General features: G+C 38.9%; 1 protein-coding gene across 1 annotated transcript in view; it reads right to left on the reverse strand.

The window, feature by feature from the left end:
* The window catches only part of bcr (BCR activator of RhoGEF and GTPase), a 92,826-nt gene that overhangs the window by 23,721 nt on the left and 49,796 nt on the right, over window positions 1-19,309 (reverse strand). Inside the window, exons 2-4 of the mRNA XM_037692382.1 lie at window positions 15,584-15,768; window positions 6,384-6,488; window positions 4,165-4,350 (exon numbers count right to left, since the gene is read on the reverse strand). Of these exons, the coding sequence (XP_037548310.1) occupies window positions 4,165-4,350; window positions 6,384-6,488; window positions 15,584-15,768 (476 nt within the window). The remainder of the gene's footprint in view (window positions 1-4,164; window positions 4,351-6,383; window positions 6,489-15,583; window positions 15,769-19,309) is intronic.

The raw sequence follows: 19,309 nt of genomic DNA on the forward strand, positions 1-19,309 counted from the left end.
CTTATTTATTCGTATAGCATTGTGAAGCCAAAAAAAATAAAAAAAGTAAGGAGACAAGCAGTTTTTTGTTATTTTTTTGGCAATGCTGCATTTTGCCCTGAGCCATGCAATCTGCACTACAGCGGAGGCTGTTCAGACCGTGACAGTTTGACTGCAGAGGTAACAGAGTGCCCAAATGTTTTCCAGCCACATTCATAAAGCTCCATTCATCGACATAAAAGCTCACCCAAATTCAGCTATATCGTCACAGCAGAAAAATAGGTTTGAGTGATGAAAAAGTGCTTAGGTTTTTGGATTTCTCAGCTCAGGGTTTGCCCTGTTGGACAGTAGGCGTGTGGAAAACAACATTAGAAAAACAAGGTCTTGACAAATTACAGCAAACACGTAAAATGGCAGAAATTAGACATAGTTTCATTCTTACTCAAACATCCCAGCTATGGCTTAGTGTGTCAAAATACTAGCATCTCTGGGTCTTTAAATCAATGTTTTTGCCCGTGTCGGTGTGTGTGTAGTTGTCACAGCTAATCAACCTTAGCAAACATAAAAGTAGCTGTAAGTCAAGTCAGTTTTATAGATAATGAGCTAAAATGTGGTGTAGTAATAGCTGAGCGTTATCCCCAACAAATACTCCAACTCAGTGGCGGTTGGCCAATACAGGGTGCTAGGGTGCCGTCCCACCACTCACCACATTACCTTGATTAAGACGTAAAAAAAAGAAATAATAAAATAAACCATTTTGAAATATATGCAGTTTTTTGTTGTGCAAGATAAATATTTTATAGTTAATGATGAGTAAAGTTGTTTTGTTCATCAATATTGTCTGATTGGTGATGTATTTACGCCCTGGGGCACAAAAATGTTTGCCCATAGACTCTTGTTAATAGTTGTACATAAGCAGTAGCTCCTCTTCAATACAAGAGATAGGACCATTCTGGGGCGCTCCTCTCCTGCGCCCAGAGCCGAATGCAGCTTGAGACAGTGATGGGAAATAGAGCAAGAGAACAGGAGAGATGGAAGCTAATTGTGCGATGTAGGTATTTGACAATGTTTTTAGTCATAGTAGTGCTGTACTGTGAAAAGTGGGGAGCACACCTTGCCCTATATAATAGTCTACTTTTTTATAGGTGCTATGTGAATTTGCTTTTTTGCTATTAAATGAACACATATACTCATAAAATAAATAGTTTTAATATATTAAATAACTAAAAAGTTAACTAACAGCCATCTCCATATTGCATTAAACTGGTGCATTCATGTTTTAGGTTTAGGTAAAAAGTAAAAAAAATACATGACATTATAATGTTGCTTTGTTGTTTTCATTCATGTAAATACACTGGTGTGATAGCTTAGAATATGTTTTGGTATACGTCTATTTTGGGGTTATAGCCCCCCCGGAGAAAACTCTACAAGACGCCACTGCTCCAACTGCTACTAGATAGAAGCGCTGTTACTATTTTGCTTGGTATCATGTTAGCAAGCTGCTAATATCAGCAGATAGCTTGGTACAAAAGAATTAAAAAAAAAAAAAACGACATTTAGGAGCGTTATAGTTTTTACTAACTTGCTGAAGCAATTCAGCATAATAATGGAAAGGATAGCAATCAAAATATTACACTCCATCTAGAGGTGATTGTGTACTATTAAAAAATATTACCAATTTGTGCAAGAGTGGAGAAATGCTCAACTGAAACAAAGCGGTCAATCACCAGAGCAACACTGAATTTTATCATTTCTTCCTGTTAATGTTTTGCATGTCCCATATTTGATAAACCTATTCAAAGCTGGTTTAACAGATTTCCTTGTGTGACGCTTGTGTTTAGGGGGAGCAGGATCACAGCTGTGAATATGCCCTATTTTCAGCCTTCAAACAGTGACTTTCACTGAGCGTCACCGACACTTTGCCTTTTGCTTTCTTCTTTCTGTCTCTCGTCTTCTTTGTTCTGATATTTCACGACTCGTAAGCGAGCGTAGTCATGGTGAGACAGCTCTATCAGAGTAGCAGCAGTCTAAATCTACTTGCCATGTCGACAGCCATCCCTATCCCCAGTAATACTCATATGAATCACCTCTTCTACTCCTATTTAATCTCTCTCTTCCTTCGTCATTCTCAAAAAGAAGCGGCTGTCACCTATCATTTTTCCTTTTCCTCTTTTCAACATCTGCTCCTTCTGACTTCCATTAGCTACTGTCTGGGTAGGAACGAGACTGTGTTTTAAATGTGAGCAAATGTGTGAAAGCAAAAGCGTAGTTGTTAATAGTACCTTATCAGCCGTGATTTTAGTTATAGAGCAGAATTTGGAGAAAAAGGCAAGTCTTCCTCCAGGCTAGGCTAATATAGCTAGCCAGATGAAGGTCCACTATCTTTTTCTGGTTTTTGAAACAACTTTTTCTCACTAATGTAGCATTCTTTCACGCTGATATGTTGTTTCTAAGAAAAAAGTTTTTTAAGCCTGAAATTGTATAGAAAAGTATTCCTCGTTGGGCTAGCCATTAGTCTAGCCCAGGGCTATTCAACTGGAGTCCCGGGGACTAAATCAGGCCCACGGGTGAGCTCAATTTGACCCACCAATGAGTCCATTTGAAATAAAACTAGATTTTAAACCATAAAACAAACTTACTTAGACAATAACTGCTGGAGGTCCGGCCCCTGAGAGCTTGGTTTTCAGTAACTGTGACCCCCTGTGCAATTTAGTTGAACTGCCGTGGTCTAGACTGAACAAAGACTTCTGCTCTATGACTGGTGTCATGGCTGATGAGGTACTAAGTATGCAAAATAACATCATTCCAAAAATGACCATACAATTCATTTAAAGTTAAATGATGGTTCAGACCATGTCTGGTCTTGTAATGATTGAACCAAGCACAGAAAATGGAGAACTGTCCAGACAAACTGACAATTCAATAAAACACGTGCTTCATTTTACATAATGTGTGCACATGAAGGAGACTCGGAGACATTTCTTATTTTTCCGGCACAAGAAGTCAGATTTCAACAGAATTTTAAGTCGTTAAACTCTGCCCCGTTTATGTCCATGTTCCAGTAATGGAAAAGTCACATTGTTTAGTTGTGTCAGTCTTTTACAATTTACAGATAAAAAGTGCATCATTATTCCTGGATGTTGCCAATGTTGCCAACAGTGACCCTGCATAAAACACATAACTTCACTATACCAGAAACACAGAACCATAGTTTCCTGAAACTGCGTGTCAGTTTTCTTAGAGGGAAAAGCTGTTTGTTAAAACAGATGACTGCTAATATTTGATTCTAACCATTTTTAAATGTGCAGTTTTGCAGGCAAAAGGAACAAATTAAATTCTAATCTCTCATCTGGAGCCCAAAGGAAGCCTCCTGAGATAAATTAATAAAATTTTGTGCATGCACATGTGTTTGTGTGTGTGTGTGTGTATAGAGAAAGCAGTTCCTATTTATAGCAGCTTCTTCAAGACACAAAGCACACAGTGCTGTGATGGCCTCAGCTGCCTGAGGCAGAAAGGGGGTATTGTGAAGCATGCCTGAACCTCCCTCTGTGAGTGTGTGTGTGTGTTGAAGCATAAATGAGTCCAAGAGGGGGAGAGACATAGCATGTAAGCAGTGGGAGAGAGGAGCAGCATTTTGGAGAGATTTAACAAATGATTCATTGTGAGTTAATTGACCCACTGTGAAAATGATTAAACAGAATCTGAGCGCTGTACATTTGGCCCTGACATCCTTTGAAAGAAATGGCTGCATGACACAAAAAGAGCAAGCAGCTGTTTAAGTGGAAATGGAACATCAATAGCAATCCAGATTCACCTTGTTTAAATTTTTAAATGACAAAAAAACGAAGGATGTCACTCCAGTACAAAAATCCAATCAACATTTTTAATTTGCCTATTGAGCTGATGGTTTCTGCCTCTGAGAACTCTCAATATGTACAAACTTTACCATTAGTCTCTGTTGGTTGATACAGAACTTTAATGTACCCTGCATTGCTGTGAAACTTTCCGGCTGCCCAATGATGTCACTTTAATTAGGGGTAACGTCAGACAATTACACCCAAGGGCTTAGCTGCTGCCATGGGTACACACACAGGCACAGACAACAACCTCAAACCCACTAACTCCATAGCTCTACCCATTTCTTTGCCATCATGAACCTTGAGTGTGTACATTAAAAAGCCTCACCAGCCTCTGGAAAAGGTCCCCGACTCTCTGGTGGTGGCTCCACTGCTGGACGCGAGGCAAAAGTCCATCGTAGAACTCTTTATGAATCTCGTAGAGCTCAGGCACTTTGAAAAAGATGGTTTCTATTTGGGCCACGGTGAGCACGGGCTGTGATGTCGTAGCAGCAGCCTTCAGAGGTTTCATGGGCTGAGAGGAACAAACATAGTTGTCAATAAGACCTAAAAATGCTTTGCAAGGCATCTTACATGGCATCTAAGAGTTAAAACAAAATAAAAAACAAGTAGTACACTAATGTCCCTCGTTGCTGAAGGACCTGGATAGTGAATGTTTGTTGTTTTCAAGGGGTGTTTTTCTGGACTGGAATTGAACAGGCAAGTATGTAAACCTTAATGTTTCTGTTGCAAGGTATTCAAGTGGCGTTACACTGTGTAGAAGAACAGAGGTAATTTTTTTTCTTGTTCGAGGCAGCACAGAGTGATGGATCCTGGCGAGCGGAGGGAGCAAATTTATCCATTACCAGTTGCAATGGCAGAGCCAGGAGGTGGCCACTGGTGGCCTTGGCCACCATAGATTCATCTTTGGCAACCCCAATCATTTGAGGAAACTATATTTTTAAGCAATACAAATACTAGAAAGTATATTTTCCTCAAATGATAGGCGTGGCCAGTTTAACTATGTATATGGTGGTGGCCATCTTGGATTTTGATATGGCACCCCAATTTTCAAAAGATACCATTCTTATGTCTAGGTATAGCCACACATGAAAAAGAAAGTTGTCCCGTTGCTTATTTTTCCAAATTATGCAAGGTTTATCAAAGAGGAGATGCATCAATGGAGGAGGCCATTTTGGATTTTGACCTGGCAATCCAATTTTCGAAAGGAATCTTTCTTACGCCTAAATGTAGACGCACTGAAATGGAAGTCGGTATCTCACATAGTTTCAAGTTATCGTGCTCGCATCATTGATGGACGGACAGCCAGACGGAGAGTATTTCCAATTCCCCCTTTTTGCTCCATGACGGGGGACAGCAAACTTCAATGCAGCACACAGAGGAGATCAAACTAAACTATCTCAATAAATAAGGACATAAAAATGCTCGATTCCGTAAAGTAAGATCTGATGGCTTCATTATCTTGTTCAGGATTTTTTACTGGCAGGGTTCGAGACCCCCCCAACATCCCTAAAGAGTTGCTACAAATTAATGAAAAGTTGTTCTAAGTAATTGTCTTTAACAGGCTGAAATATTTAAAATCTCAAGGGAGTGATGCGTTCAGTGATTATGGTAAATAGTGGCTTATTATTGCGCATGAAAACTGATGATAATGTATTTGCCCGTCTTTTACCAAAATATCTCGTGAACCAACAGAGGGATTTTAATAAAACGTGCAAAAAGCATTTGATTGATGTGAATCTGCAAATTATTAACTTTTGGATTCAACTCAATTCAACACGGCCGCAAAAACCAATTGACCTTAAAAAACAAACATGGTAACAACTCAAGCCATTTTTAAAGATATTAAGCAAAATGTTTTGAGTAGTACAAAGTAGTAGCTGAGACTTATCCCCAACACATTGCATAAGAGCTTTATTTACAATTTCACCAACAGCTGTTCGCAAAATATCTCATGCACACCTGGATGGATTTTAATGCAACTTTCATAAAATAATCTTTTGAGGTACATTTAAAATTAATTAACTTATGAAGCCAGTCTAAATTAAAATGGCCATCACAGCTAACTCAATTAACCAACATAAAAATGGCAAAAGCTCAGTAAGTTCTACAGAATTTTGCAGAAAAAATTGAGTGATTTAAAAAAACAAACACTACTCCAAATACTACTACTGTAATTGCACAAGATCTTTGCTTTATCTTTGGCCTTAACAGTTAAGAGTTTCTCTTTCCTTAGAACCTTTTGAAAACTATGTCCCCAACAACGTAATGCCCTTCTAAATGCTGTTTGGCAAGTTAAAAGATAGCGAGTGAACAAGTTTTATCACTTCCTTGCTAAGAATAACTGTTTCTTGCTCTGGGAAATGATGGGTGAATCAAAGCAGAAAAGTTGAAGGCCAAAGGATGAAATCACCGTGGCAACGCAAGGGGAGTTAAAATGACTCAACTTTACAACGTCACTGATATTCAGCAAAGGTTACCTTGTGACTGTAATTACAAGAAGGGGTTATATTGTGTATTTTTCATGTAAAAAGCGTGTTTTCTCACCAGCAGCAGAGCCTCTAAGTGACTGAGATATGTTTCTTCTGTAGCCAAGATCCCGGACAGGACCCACTTCCTCGTCTCCAAACCTTTTTCCAGGTCACATTCAGTCTGTAAAAACACAAATAATATAAAGGATTTTAGGAATCTCCACTATAATGTAGCCCAGTTTGAACAGTGCTATATAGTACAAACTAAGTATTAAACTAAGTTCATAGTGATATCATTTGAGTTTAAAAAACAATGGCTAAGTGATAAGTGGAATAAATATGAACGATAAAAACTCGTTAGTCATTTAAAAACGAATCATTTTCAAAACGGTTCATATTTGGTCAAGAAAATCTACAAAGTAGTTTAAGCAGACTGAAACAGGCCGTTGTCATTTTTACTGTTCCTTGAAGGTCACGTAAGAGTTTGTTTGAGGAATGGTGCCACACGCCAGGTTTACAACCTACTCTTTGAGTTGTGCCAAGTGTCAGTCTTGTTCAGCTTTGTTTTGTATTGGATTAAGCATTTTATTTTGCCAAATCAGATGGGAGTGGGCGGGATTAATGGTACGCTGCATGAAATGTGGATTAGTGTGAAAACCAGACTGGAATCCCACCATTGAGGTTGCTGCCAGGAAGGACCTTGGTGTTCCATGCGACATCACCTGTTTACTTACTTTACTCAGTGCCATATTCAAGGGATCTCCACATCTACCTTTTCCCGATCCAATCTCAAACTTTGAAGGATTTGTGAGTACAAAACTAAACCAATGCACGTGCTTTTTATTTTATTTGCTCAGTGCACGAACAAGCTGTTTGTTTTTAGCTCCCACGCACCCAAACGTTGATTCAGGCCTGCAACGTGTTATTTTGGGGTTGAATTTTATGTTTGAAAAGTTGCTTTGTTTAATTTTATATGTGAAGCAAATTAAATTCTTAGTGGGTTAAACAAAGTGTAAAGTCATAATTCCCTGCTAAGTGGAGGACTGCCATTAAATTGAATATAAACAGTAAGTTGTATCTCTTGCAAGCTGTTAGTACAGCTACCTTTAAAATAACGTTCCCAGGGCCCCGACCAATGTAATGCATTTTAATCTAACCTATTGGTTAACTATTTAACTATGTAGTACGGGCACTACAGTAACATATGTAGGAAGCAGTTCTGAATGTTTTTAACCTCCTGGATCCAGTGCCATTGTCGCATTTGGACTAAACAAACTTGAACCAGCCGTTTTTGAATTATTAAATGAAAGCGAGTTTGGAATAAAAAAAAATGTGTGTATCTAAGCTCACCATGAAACTGTTGGAGGAATGCTTTATGCAACAAATACATCTTTAAAAAATCCTCCCCGACTGCTTCCCCATTGCCCTCAGCTGAGTCAAAGCTCACAGACATGAGAGAAAACAGAAAAACAGAGAATTTCCTCAGGCTGTCTTGTTTAACCACAAACTCTGAAATAACTCAAACAGACTGGGTCTCCCATGGCAGGAAAAAAAACAGGGTTGGGGTATAAATATGCGCATGTACGAGACCAGACAAAGTTAGGAGGTTGAAGCGTTCATGCCCTCAGGTTAGGAGGAGAAAAGAGAAGAAAAAAAACAAGAAATAATGAGAAAGGTAGACAAAAGAGAAGCAAACTAAGCCAAGTAATTAAGAACGAAATGCAAAATATTTGGCATTTTAGAATAAAAAAACCTCGTCATGCATGAAATTTTGACTCACAGAACATATTTATCCTGCCACTAATAATCTGCCTCAAAAACTATATACAGTATATGAGATGTAAAGGGGTCAAGATGAGCAGATGAAGGGAGAAAAATGTTTGCCAAATAAGCACTTTTTGGAATTATTGCCAAGTTTCAGCATATTCAGGCTACTGAAGTCAAAATGTGAGCCATACAACAGATATCAATGCGCTTTATTTTTATTTTTACTGGTTTACTGGTGTCTTTAAGAATCTGTTGGACACCTGGCAGGGTCCAATGCTGACATGTTCCTGTTTTTAGTTTTCTACATTTGTCTTGGAATCTAGCTGTTTTTTTTTTTTGTTTGTTTTGTTACCTTTCCTTTTAGCCATCCTATTTGTTAAAAAAAAAAAAAAAAAAACTGTAGTATGCTTTTTTATAACTGTTTATTGTTGTTGCTGTTGTCCATTGTTGTCATCTTTCTTTGTTGAAATCAGGTCTCTCTTGTAAATGAGTCCTCGAGGCTCAATGGGATTTACCTGTATAAATAAAGGTTGATTGATTTACTTTCCTAAACAAAAATGTATGTTATAGACTGCTCTTAAATTATTTACATGCACTTGTAAAAAGAAAAGCTTATGTCTGTGGGTGTTCATGGTTTTACTACGTGATGGTAACCCGTTTCCATGACCACTGCATGAGTGGATGCCAGTATAGATTTCTGGGAACTGTTGAGACTCAGAAGAATAAGAAACCCTTCAGGAATTACAGAACTGTATACAGGAGTTGTTTATTATTATAGTTGGAGCCAGAATGAATCTGCTTTCCGTTAGCCAACAATTCATGAGTCAGATGGACGCCTTTGGTCGAAAAACACTGACCAATCAAAAATGTACTATTATTAGGATATATGTTTTACATTTTAGTAAAGTTACATAATAAAAAAACATCACTGTAATGTTATTTTTGAATATATCGATGACAATTTAATTTAGAATAATCCTTCACTTTCTTCACTCCAATCAACCAATCAAGGGCAACAATACTGGACAATAGGGTATATATAATTGTAATGGATTATGATTTTTCATTGTATAAGCATCCTGTGTAATGTTGATATGGAGATAAATTTCTGTATTCTGTGCAGCCTTAATCATTATTGATGTAAAAAGTGGGCTTCTTGATTCAACTACAGTAAATTTAACTGAATGTATAACCAATTTATTTAACTGTGAGGGGTTGGAAGCCTTTCAGCAACATCTATTGACACGAGGGGTCTGGGCAAAATGAGAATGACTGATACGAGTTTCCCTGTAGCCGTTGCCAATCATAATCTTTCTTGCTTAAAAAACTCAAACATGGGCTGTAGTAAGCTGGTTGTAGCAACTGCTGCTACATTTTCATTTTCCATCTTGGTAATGGATTACCTGTGTATAGGCAGGGTGATTGCCAATGCTTTACATGTGGCCAGTATCGATAAAAATTGATCAGCTCATTTATTTGTTTATCTTTATTTCGAAATGAGTGAATTGATCTGGAAGTAGCAGCCACAATAAGATTTGATCCAGTTCTCTAAATGCAAAACCTAAGGTTTTATTTTCATATTAGAAAAGCTGAGAAATTCTTTAACAAAAGAGATAATTTTCCACAGAAATTCTTTAAAAAGACCATTTATTTATTCTGTGGCACTCATCATCATACCACCACAGCTAATTGACCTTAGCCAACAGAAAAATGTCTAATTATTTATTTAGTCAGGAAAGTTAGTTTCTTCTGCATCACTTCATCCTCCTCATTTTTATTTATTTTTATATTTGATTCCATCACTCTCCCCCATCTTCTGAGATATATTTAATGCATCAGACCATTTAGACTTGTAAAAAGAAGACTACCTACTACTAATATCTGCTTTTGCAGAAAACCCTTGAATTGTTTACAACCTGCAGACACTAAAACGTGTAGTGGAGAAAAATGCTCAAACCGAGTGTAAACGTGTTTTGGAGGTACAGTAAACGTGTCCTGCACTTATGATTTATGATTGCACTTAAAGGTGACAACTTTCATTCTGTATTCACGGCCTGGGGCAGGAAGAAATAATAAAAAATGAATGAAAATTCTTGCTGAGCAACAATGCAACATTACTCTTAAAAAAAATTGAAAAAATAAAAAATCACCATAAAACGCCACAAGGGTCCAGATGAAAAAGGAGGGAGTTTGAACATCCAGGTAGAAGTTTTCTGTGCGAGCAGAAAGGAGACATTAAGTGTTCATTCATCCTTCCAGAGCCCAGACGACTCCCTGAGGAAGTCCCCACATCTCCAGACGCCCCATCTTTTATTCATCACTCTGGCAACTAATGAGCCCATCTTTGGGGTGAAGGGGAGACTGACTGCATATTTGAACCCACACTTAACTCCCATTGAACTCAAACACACCTATGCGGGAGCTTTTCAATCTGATTTACTCCCCATGTGTTTCTGGGTGAATATTTTGCAGGAGATATGTACGGATCAGCACAAAAAGCTTGACAAGTGCACTCATGAGACTGAGAATGGCTCATAGCTACCCCAATTCAAGATGGTCCCCACATCTAATGCCCCTTTTCCATTAGTAACTGTAAAGCACGGTTTGACTCGACTCGGCACGGTTCCAAGGCTGTTCCACTAGTAACGGTTCAGAGAACTGCTCCCTTTTTTCAGGACCCTTTTCTCTGGGGTTCCAAGCGGGCCGAACCGGCACCAAAACATGATGTCAGAACACTGTCGGTCACTGATTGGTCAGGGGGTGGAGTCACTGGCTGTTGAGAAACTTTTCACGTCAACAAGATCCGCCATTTGCAATAACTCGAACCCGAGTAGCAATTGGACCTATTTTAAAGATATTAAAAACAACAACAACAACACCGTGGTCTAATGCTGAAGTGCAGGCATTTTTTGTGCTTGGTGGCCAACCACAAAATTCGGAGCGAGCTAGATGGAGCTCTGCCAGTCCCCGACTCCCCCCTGGTCCTCTCCAGCAGAGCCTCGGAGCCCCCTCAGGCCAGGTAGGGCGTCATCTCCCCGGCTCCGAGCTCCACCGGTCACCATGGAAGATCCTCCATGCTGCTGACCCGGAGATCCAGCCTCGCATGCTCTGCGGGCTCTGAGCTCCGATGGTCACCGCGGAGGATCATAAAAGATGTCAAACTGCAGAAGCACGTGAGGCCAAGGCCCAGACCCCGACCCCAACCCCTGGCGAATGGGCGGACCTGGACGGGTCTGGGACGGAGGGTGGAAACGATTTTTCAAAAAAAATTACGTATAAAAAAAAAGTTTTTTTTATCAGTGAAGACTAAAAAATAAAATAAATGGTGTCGGCTTTATTATGAAATCCTGTTTTCACTTGAATGACTATTAAATAATCTGTTAAAGTTAACTCACCTGAAAAATCCTCAAAAGACAAAATTATTGGATCTCTCGGGAATATTTCTCTCAAATATGTTTAAAGAAGAGATACAGCCTTTAGTTCAACTTTATTCTAACCCACAGATGAACAAATCACAAAACAAGAATTACAATTTAAATCAAAGCTAAAATAAAATAATTTGTGAACAAAACAAAAGCACATATCTAAATTGAACAATAAAAGTAGACATGAGTGCAAATACATCAAATGATGAAGAAAACCTATAAAATTTTAAATATAGATGTTTTTGTAAAATCTGTTTTTTTGGAGATTTAATGGTGAACTTAATTTAATTTATCAGAAACTTCAAAATAAATTCTCACCCTGTACTGAAACCTGTTTCAGGGTCTTACCACCAGCATTACCACCACCAGCTGGTAAGACGCGTGGCGTTAATTTTAACCCACCCACTAGAACCAGTACTGAAAGTATACAGGAAACACAATGTGTACTATACCGAGCTGAGTCGAACTGTACCGGTAATAAAAGGACTGGAAAAGGGGCATAAGCAACATTAGCAGACACAAAAATATCAGTTAGATGTAAAATACAAAACCACAGCTGATGTCTGTTTTTAAAATAATCTGAACAATGCAAAGCCATGCAGTGGGATTTGATTTCTGATGATTATTTTAATGCTCACAGGGAAGGAATGGCAGTGACAGCAAGGATGGTTTAGCTGCTTCAGTGTGTTGAAGTTCAACGTGGTGTAGAGGTGCAATAAAAATCATTTTGTCCAACATTACAGCTTCAGGTCTGTTCAAACAACTTTGCTGCGTGTCTGTTTAAATGCTAACCATATTTTAAAGTCAAGAAACTCCAACAAACAGAAAGTGATGCCCATCTGTATTTGATTTAATAAATGCAGCAACATCAAAAGTAAATTGATTATTTCTTATCAGTGATGTCCAGTAACTTTAACTTTCCACTGCAAGAAGGACAGAAGACAGAAAAAGAGCGAGAGTTGAAAATGAAATAATTAAACCCCAGCATCACTGACGGTGACTCATCACAGTGACATCATAAAGCCATCAGCTCAGACTGAGCCAATTACGATGTGTTTGGACTGACTCATGAGTCAGAGGAAGAGGACATTTGAGGAGGAGTCATCAAAGGGCAAATAAAGGACGATGGTAGCTTTACGCTTATGGAAGGTAGTTAAAGTCTGAAAAATAATTATTTGACTAGATTCATATATTTAACTGACCGTTGTCAGATTCTGCCTCTAAATCTGGCTCAACTAATGTCTTTTGCAGCATTTATTTATTTCTGTGAAAGGAAATAAAAAGAAACAAAGCTTTAAAATTACTATACGAGTTATAAAAGCAGTGTTCTTTTCTAACAAAACACCAACCTTTCTGCTCCTCCAGAGACATATTTGCTGATTAGTGAATCAAGTGCATTTGATTAGCAGCATCTGGAATGACACTAACCTTTAAATTTATGATCAAAGTGCACTTATTGACCTGATATCTTAGAATTCATGATCATCTTTGAAGAGCACCAGCTGCTATAGGTAACTGTTTTTGTCTTCAGACAAATAAGAAGGGAAGGACGAAGGAGAAGTGACAAGGGTGATGGGTAATTCAACCAAAATAACTCTGATCAATACTATTCTCTTAAAGTGACAGCTCAAAAAGTCTTTCAAGTGCGCTTCTGTGGAAATGTTATGAGTAGGTATCTTACCTGCTGTAAGAAAACAATTTAACCTTCCCACAGAAACTGATGTGAAAAAATCTGAACCATTCCTTCATTGTTATACCATACCATAACATATCATACCATTTTATTTATAGAGCACTTAAAACGGCGACAAGGCCAACCAAAGTGCTGTACAGACAGAAAAACAGGCAACACACAAAGCAAAATACAAAATGAGGTAAATCAGAATATAGACATAAAAATGTTGCAGATAATAAATATAATGACTAACCAGTGTGGAGCATACAGGTTCAAAACACAGATCATCTGGTGTTGAAAGCTATGGAATAGTAGTGGGTTTTTAAACGGGATTTGAAAATCAAGAGGGAGGGGCCTGTCTGACAAGCAGAGGCAACTCGTTGCAAAGTCTTGGTCCTGCTAAAGAGAAGGCCCTGTCACCTCTGCGCTTAAGACGGGTTCCTGGAACTGTGAGGAGCAACTGGTCCGCTGACCTCAGAGAACGTGGTGGGACATAAGGCTGTAGCAAATCAGAGAGATGGGGGGGGGGGGGGGGACTGTTCAGCGATTTGTAGACATACAGGAGTATTTTGAACTGGATTAGAAGGTGAACTGGTAGCCAGTGCAGGGAGGCCAAGACTGGTGTAATGTGCTCTCTTTTGCCTGTACTGGTTAAAAGTCGGGCTGCTGCATTCTGGGCCAGTTGTAGTCGTGCAATGGAGGTCTGACTGATACCAAACAGGAGCGAATTGCAGTAATCAAGCCACAGAATCACCAGTATCTGTGGATAAGAGAAGATGTCATTAAAAAACCTTCAGTAGGGCAGTTTCGGTGCAATGGAGAGGTTTAAAGCCAGATTGGAGTAGCTCTAGGATAGCGTGATCCTCCAGGAAGCACTTCAACCGGGACTCAACTATTTTCTCCAGTAGTTTAGAAACAAATGGGAGTCTGGAGACAGGCCGGAAGTTGGATATGACTGAGGGGTCAAGGTTTGGATTTTTCAGGAGAGGCTGGACAGCAGCAATTATGCCGATGATACTCAGTTATATTTGTCCATGAAACCCAATGAATCCAATCAGCTACTTAGACTACAAGCATGTCTTCAAGACATAAAAACCTGGATAACCCTAAATTTTCTGCTTTTGAACACAGACAAGACTGAGGTTTTAGTTTTTGGACGTGAGCACCTTAGGAATACATTTTTCAGTCTTTCTCCCTCCTTAGATGGCATTAATGTGGCCTCCAACTCCAATGTTAAAAACCTTGGTGTTATTTTTGATCAGGACATGTCTTTTATCCCCCACATTAAAAATGTTACTAGAACTGCCTTCTTCCACCTGCGTAATATCGCTAAAATTAGAAACATCTTATCTAAAAATGATGCAGAACAACTGGTTTGTGCATTTGTCACGTCTAGACTGGACTATTGCAATGATTTGCTATCTGGATGTCCAAATACTTCTTTAAAACGCCTTCAATTGATCCAAAATGCTGCTACCAGAGTCTTAACTGGAGTTAGTAGGAGAGTTCATATCTCTCCAGTTTTAGTTTCTCTCCATTGGCTCCCTGTCAAATCCAGAATAGAATTCAAAATCTTACTTCTAACCTACAAAGCTCTCAACAACCTAGCTCCATCTTATATTGCAGATCTTATTGTTTCATATTTTCCTAACAGAGCAATTCGCTCTCAGACTGCCGGTTTACTCGCGGTTCATAGAGTTTCCAAAAGCAGAATGGGAGGAAGATCTTTCAGTTATCAGGCTCCTCTCTTGTGGAACCAACTTCCAGTTTCTGTCCGTAAGGCTGAAAGTTTTAAGACTGGGCTTAAGACTTTCCTATTTGATAAATCCTATAGTTAGGATTGGCTTGGGTTTCCTGAGCTATCCCTTAAGTTATGCTGCTATAGGCTTAGACTGCTGGAGGACAAACAGACCACCTTTTCACTATACTACTGTCTTTACTTACTCTGCTCAACCTGCTGTTTTGTACTTGTAATTATTTTTTCTATCCTTGACATGTGTCTAGTTTTTCAGATACACCTGGACCTATATCGGGACCTGCCATTCTGTGTTTGTTTGCCTCTCCTTCCTGTCCTCTCAAACCCAGCTGGTCAAAGCAGATGGCTGCCTGTCCTGAGCCTGGTTCTGCTGGAGGTTTCTTCCTTTTAAATGAGAGTTTTTCCTTTCCACTGTTGCCACTGTGCTTGGTCAGGATGAGACACTGCAACGAAGTGAAGATTCAATGCATCTGCTGGCTTCCTTAGATAGAAAACTTTACTAATTGGCTTTTTTATGCATGTGAATGTTCCTGTAAAGTGCCCTGAGACAACTTTGTTGTGATATGGTGCTATATAAATAAACTAATTGAATTGATTTAAAAGTAGAAGTTACCTTTCTAATCTTACAGAAAATGGAAACACGGCACACTGACCGACTTGGAGGACTCCAGAGATCCGGATGACAGAGTGTCTCGGCTGCTCCGGCTCTTGGAGCTGAGGTGCGGCGAGGACGACGGCGAGTCGTCGATGTACGGCAGGATGTCATGGTGCCGCCGCTGCTCCTCTGCCCGATCTGCATCATAACCATATGATGGAGGGGTTCCAGTGAAATGACCATCTGTAAATAAAAAAATTTAAAAAAAGATTTAATACGGTTTTTGAGCTTTCTTTCACAAACGACTTCGCTGTTGTTGAAACTGGGTTAATTTCAGCCAAGTGAATATTATTAAAGTGTAATCATTTGCACATCAAAAGATGTTTATGTGTCAAAAACAACTGCATTAATGCAAGTCAAAAAACATTTTTCTAACATTTTAAAAGTTATATTTTATACACGATTACAATATGCAATCCATCAAAACAATTATTCAAAAATCTCTTATTAATAGCAAATATCACCATTTGCTTTGAATGGTAAATTCCCAAAACATAAGCATATAAAAAGTTTTTTTTCCCCTGAAGGGAGTTGTGCATTAGTTTTGCTGATTGGCTTCGTGCTCTCAGAGGGTTGCTACGTCTTGCAGAGTTAATTTTCAACACTAATTAAGGCAGCTCAGAAAACTGGGGCACATAAAATGAAAACCTTCTGCATCTTTGTTCAAGCTCTCACATTAAAGCAAAACATTAAAAGAAATGCCTAAAAAAAGTCAATTATCAACTGGGTCAAGGGTTAAAATACTTGAAGAACCTCAGAGGAAATCCTTTAGCAACCTCCCTCAGAGATCCTTTTTTGACTTTGTGAGGAAATAAAACTTTTCTTGCTCTGATCACGAGTGCGGCCTTTTGCCAAGCGAGGTGGGAAATCCAGAAAGAACAAAACACAAATGTCAGTGAGCTGGAATCAAGCAAACCACAAATTGACAAGAAAACACAAATTTATATTAAATCAAGACATGTACATCCCTCTTAATGTGCTCAGATAAGTTAAAACCGCTCTTCCAGAAACAAGTAAGTGGATTCAGCAGTTTGAGGAATGTCTGGTGAGTTACAACTGAAGGGAAGGCATAAATCTGTGATCTCAAAAAGCCTTTTTTCTAGTTCCTCCGACTCCCACAGCTGAACAGAGCTGCACTTCACTGCGAGCCAGATCTTTCATGAGCTGACTCAGACTAACGAACATAAAGCAGCGCTGCCCACAATCACTGACACGTACAGTTGGACTACTCTTTGTGTCACACTCATATTACACTCATTTATTCAAGTTTAAATCACGATATCTGGGGTTTTCATTGAGCTACAGTCTATTGCCGTCACTGAAAGACAAAGATAATGGTTTTGCTTTTGTCTGTGTGTGTCTGTTACCAAAATGTCTCAAGAACAAAAGGACAAATATGAATAAAAATCTCAAAAGGTGAACAATGGATGGACAACTACAGCAGATTGATATTGTAATCAATTCGACTCAAGATGGCCGCCAAAACTAATCAACATTAACAAACACAAAAATGGCTAAAACTCAGTTTTATAAATATTCAACACGTACTTTGAACAAGACATCTTGTAACATTGCATGTGACTGCACAAAAAGGCTATTTCAAGGTTTGACCAAAATTTTAACACTGCTATGTTATTTGTCATATGCAGCTTAACTCAAGGTCAACAATGCAATGAAATTGTTCTAGATAAGAACCGATTCAACTCGCCAAGAAGAAAAAGAAAATGAGGGTACAAAATAAAGTACCAAAAAGTGAAAAAGAAATACAATATTTACAAGGTCCAACAGAAATATTGTAAACAACAACATGGTAGAATATAACGGTGCAAGTAGGATGGAATAGAATAAATAAGTATTTCACAGGTATTAGCTTAAATGTACATGTTATATAATGCACATAACATATACTACAAGGGTTGTGTGACAGGTTATTGCATAGGTAATGAGTTTTGTCTTCTTCTTTTGGCTGCTCCCTTAGGGGTCACCACAGCGAACTGAGTTGCACGAAGACTTGGCAATTATTTTTACATCGGATGCCCCTCCTGACGCAACCACAGACCACCGAGCTACCACAGCCCTGTGTGGAGCGAAGGGCTGCTATCTAGGGCACCTGGGGGAGCAGATGGTGGGGGTTAAGGGCCTTGCTCTAGGGCCCAGAGTGGGGCAAATGAGGGTGGAGACAGAGGTTGTCTGTACCGGGAATTGAACCAGCTACCTTCCTATCACAGGCCTACGTTCTCTAACCTCTGCGCCACTACTCCCAGGTAGTGAGTAACATTGAGACTAATTGAATTATGATGGTAAGGTAGAGACATACATGATACAGCCGCATAGTGAAGCAGCAATAAACATATTAGCTGTCACAGATGTGGCTTAGTGCAAAGTTATTGTCAATTGTTCAGTATTACCATCAAGACTTCAGTAATCTGACAGCTTGTGGGTAATAATGGTCTTGGCTCCTGTACCGTCTGCCTGATGGTAGTAGATGGAAAAGTCCACTGTCATTGGCCAAGAAAAGAAGATCTTGGTTTAAATCTCTGGCATTAAAGGCGACGGTCGATATGCATTCCTTTGATGAATTCTAATTTACGGAGTGAAGCTGTCCACTGTTGGGTGTCTGTAGGACCTGCCCACCCTCTATCTGCTCTGCATGCTGCCTACAGTTTGTGGGTGGGTGCTGCCCGCTGCGCCTGCTTCAACCAAAAGCATCCTGCCAGAACCAACACAGAGACTCTGTGTGAGGCAAACAGCCTCCTCCCACAACGCCAAATGTTTTTGGCAAACCAGACTTAGCAGAGAAAATAAAAATCCCTGATTCATTGCTGGTCTAAAAATACAGGGTGTGGATATAAAAACACCAAATGGGAAATGAGCGAGGACAGTGCTGCCTTGTTTTTCTTTGTCCTAACCGCGCCTTTTATTTAAAGAATCTTGGGCTTTAAATAAAATCACTTCTCGGTTTGTTTCTTCAGAACACCACCATGTTTAAGGTTTTATTTTAGGTTATACCACATGTTGAAAAAATGCCATCAATAGAGTGTGTACATGTACTTATGTGTGTGTATTTAGAAAGAGGTTAGTTAGTGCCCACAGTCACAGGTACTTGGGCCAACAATGTTGAACAAACAAATATTTTAGGGCTAAACACCTGCTGGGTAAAAAGAGGCACAATCCTAACCTCAGAACTGAAGTCATGAATAATAGTGTAAAGAGTAGATATAATTAGTACACATAAAATAACAAATGATTCACAGCTCCATCTTTTTGTTTTGATTATGCAAGCATTACAAAGGCTATAGGCTATAGCATTTCAAAATCTGCCTTTCAGTAACAAAACAAAAAATTTATTTTAAATTTTATAGGAAAATCTGGGACAATAAAGCATATTTAAAATAAGACGCATACAGTATCCTTTAGTTTTCAGAGGGGAAACACTGAAGTCTTTAATGGGTCACCCATAGCCTGTGGTTGTCTGTCTGAGTTTGTTCTGGTCTAGAAACAGCTCATAACAGTTGTTCTTTTACAAAGATGTCTTAAATCTACTATACTTTGTATCTTACGCTATTATTTGGTAACATTTTTGTTGCCTTTACAATTTCCCTCTAATCCCATTGACCTCAAAAACTGTTTCATAGTCCCTCTTGTATTCAAACACCTATTAACAACCAGAAGACAAAGAAAATAATTATATATATATATATATATATATATATATATATATATA

Source organism: Nematolebias whitei, chromosome 18, assembly GCF_014905685.2.
Source record: "Nematolebias whitei isolate Nwh7 chromosome 18, NemWhi1, whole genome shotgun sequence".
Classification (NCBI taxonomy): domain Eukaryota; kingdom Metazoa; phylum Chordata; class Actinopteri; order Cyprinodontiformes; family Rivulidae; genus Nematolebias; species Nematolebias whitei.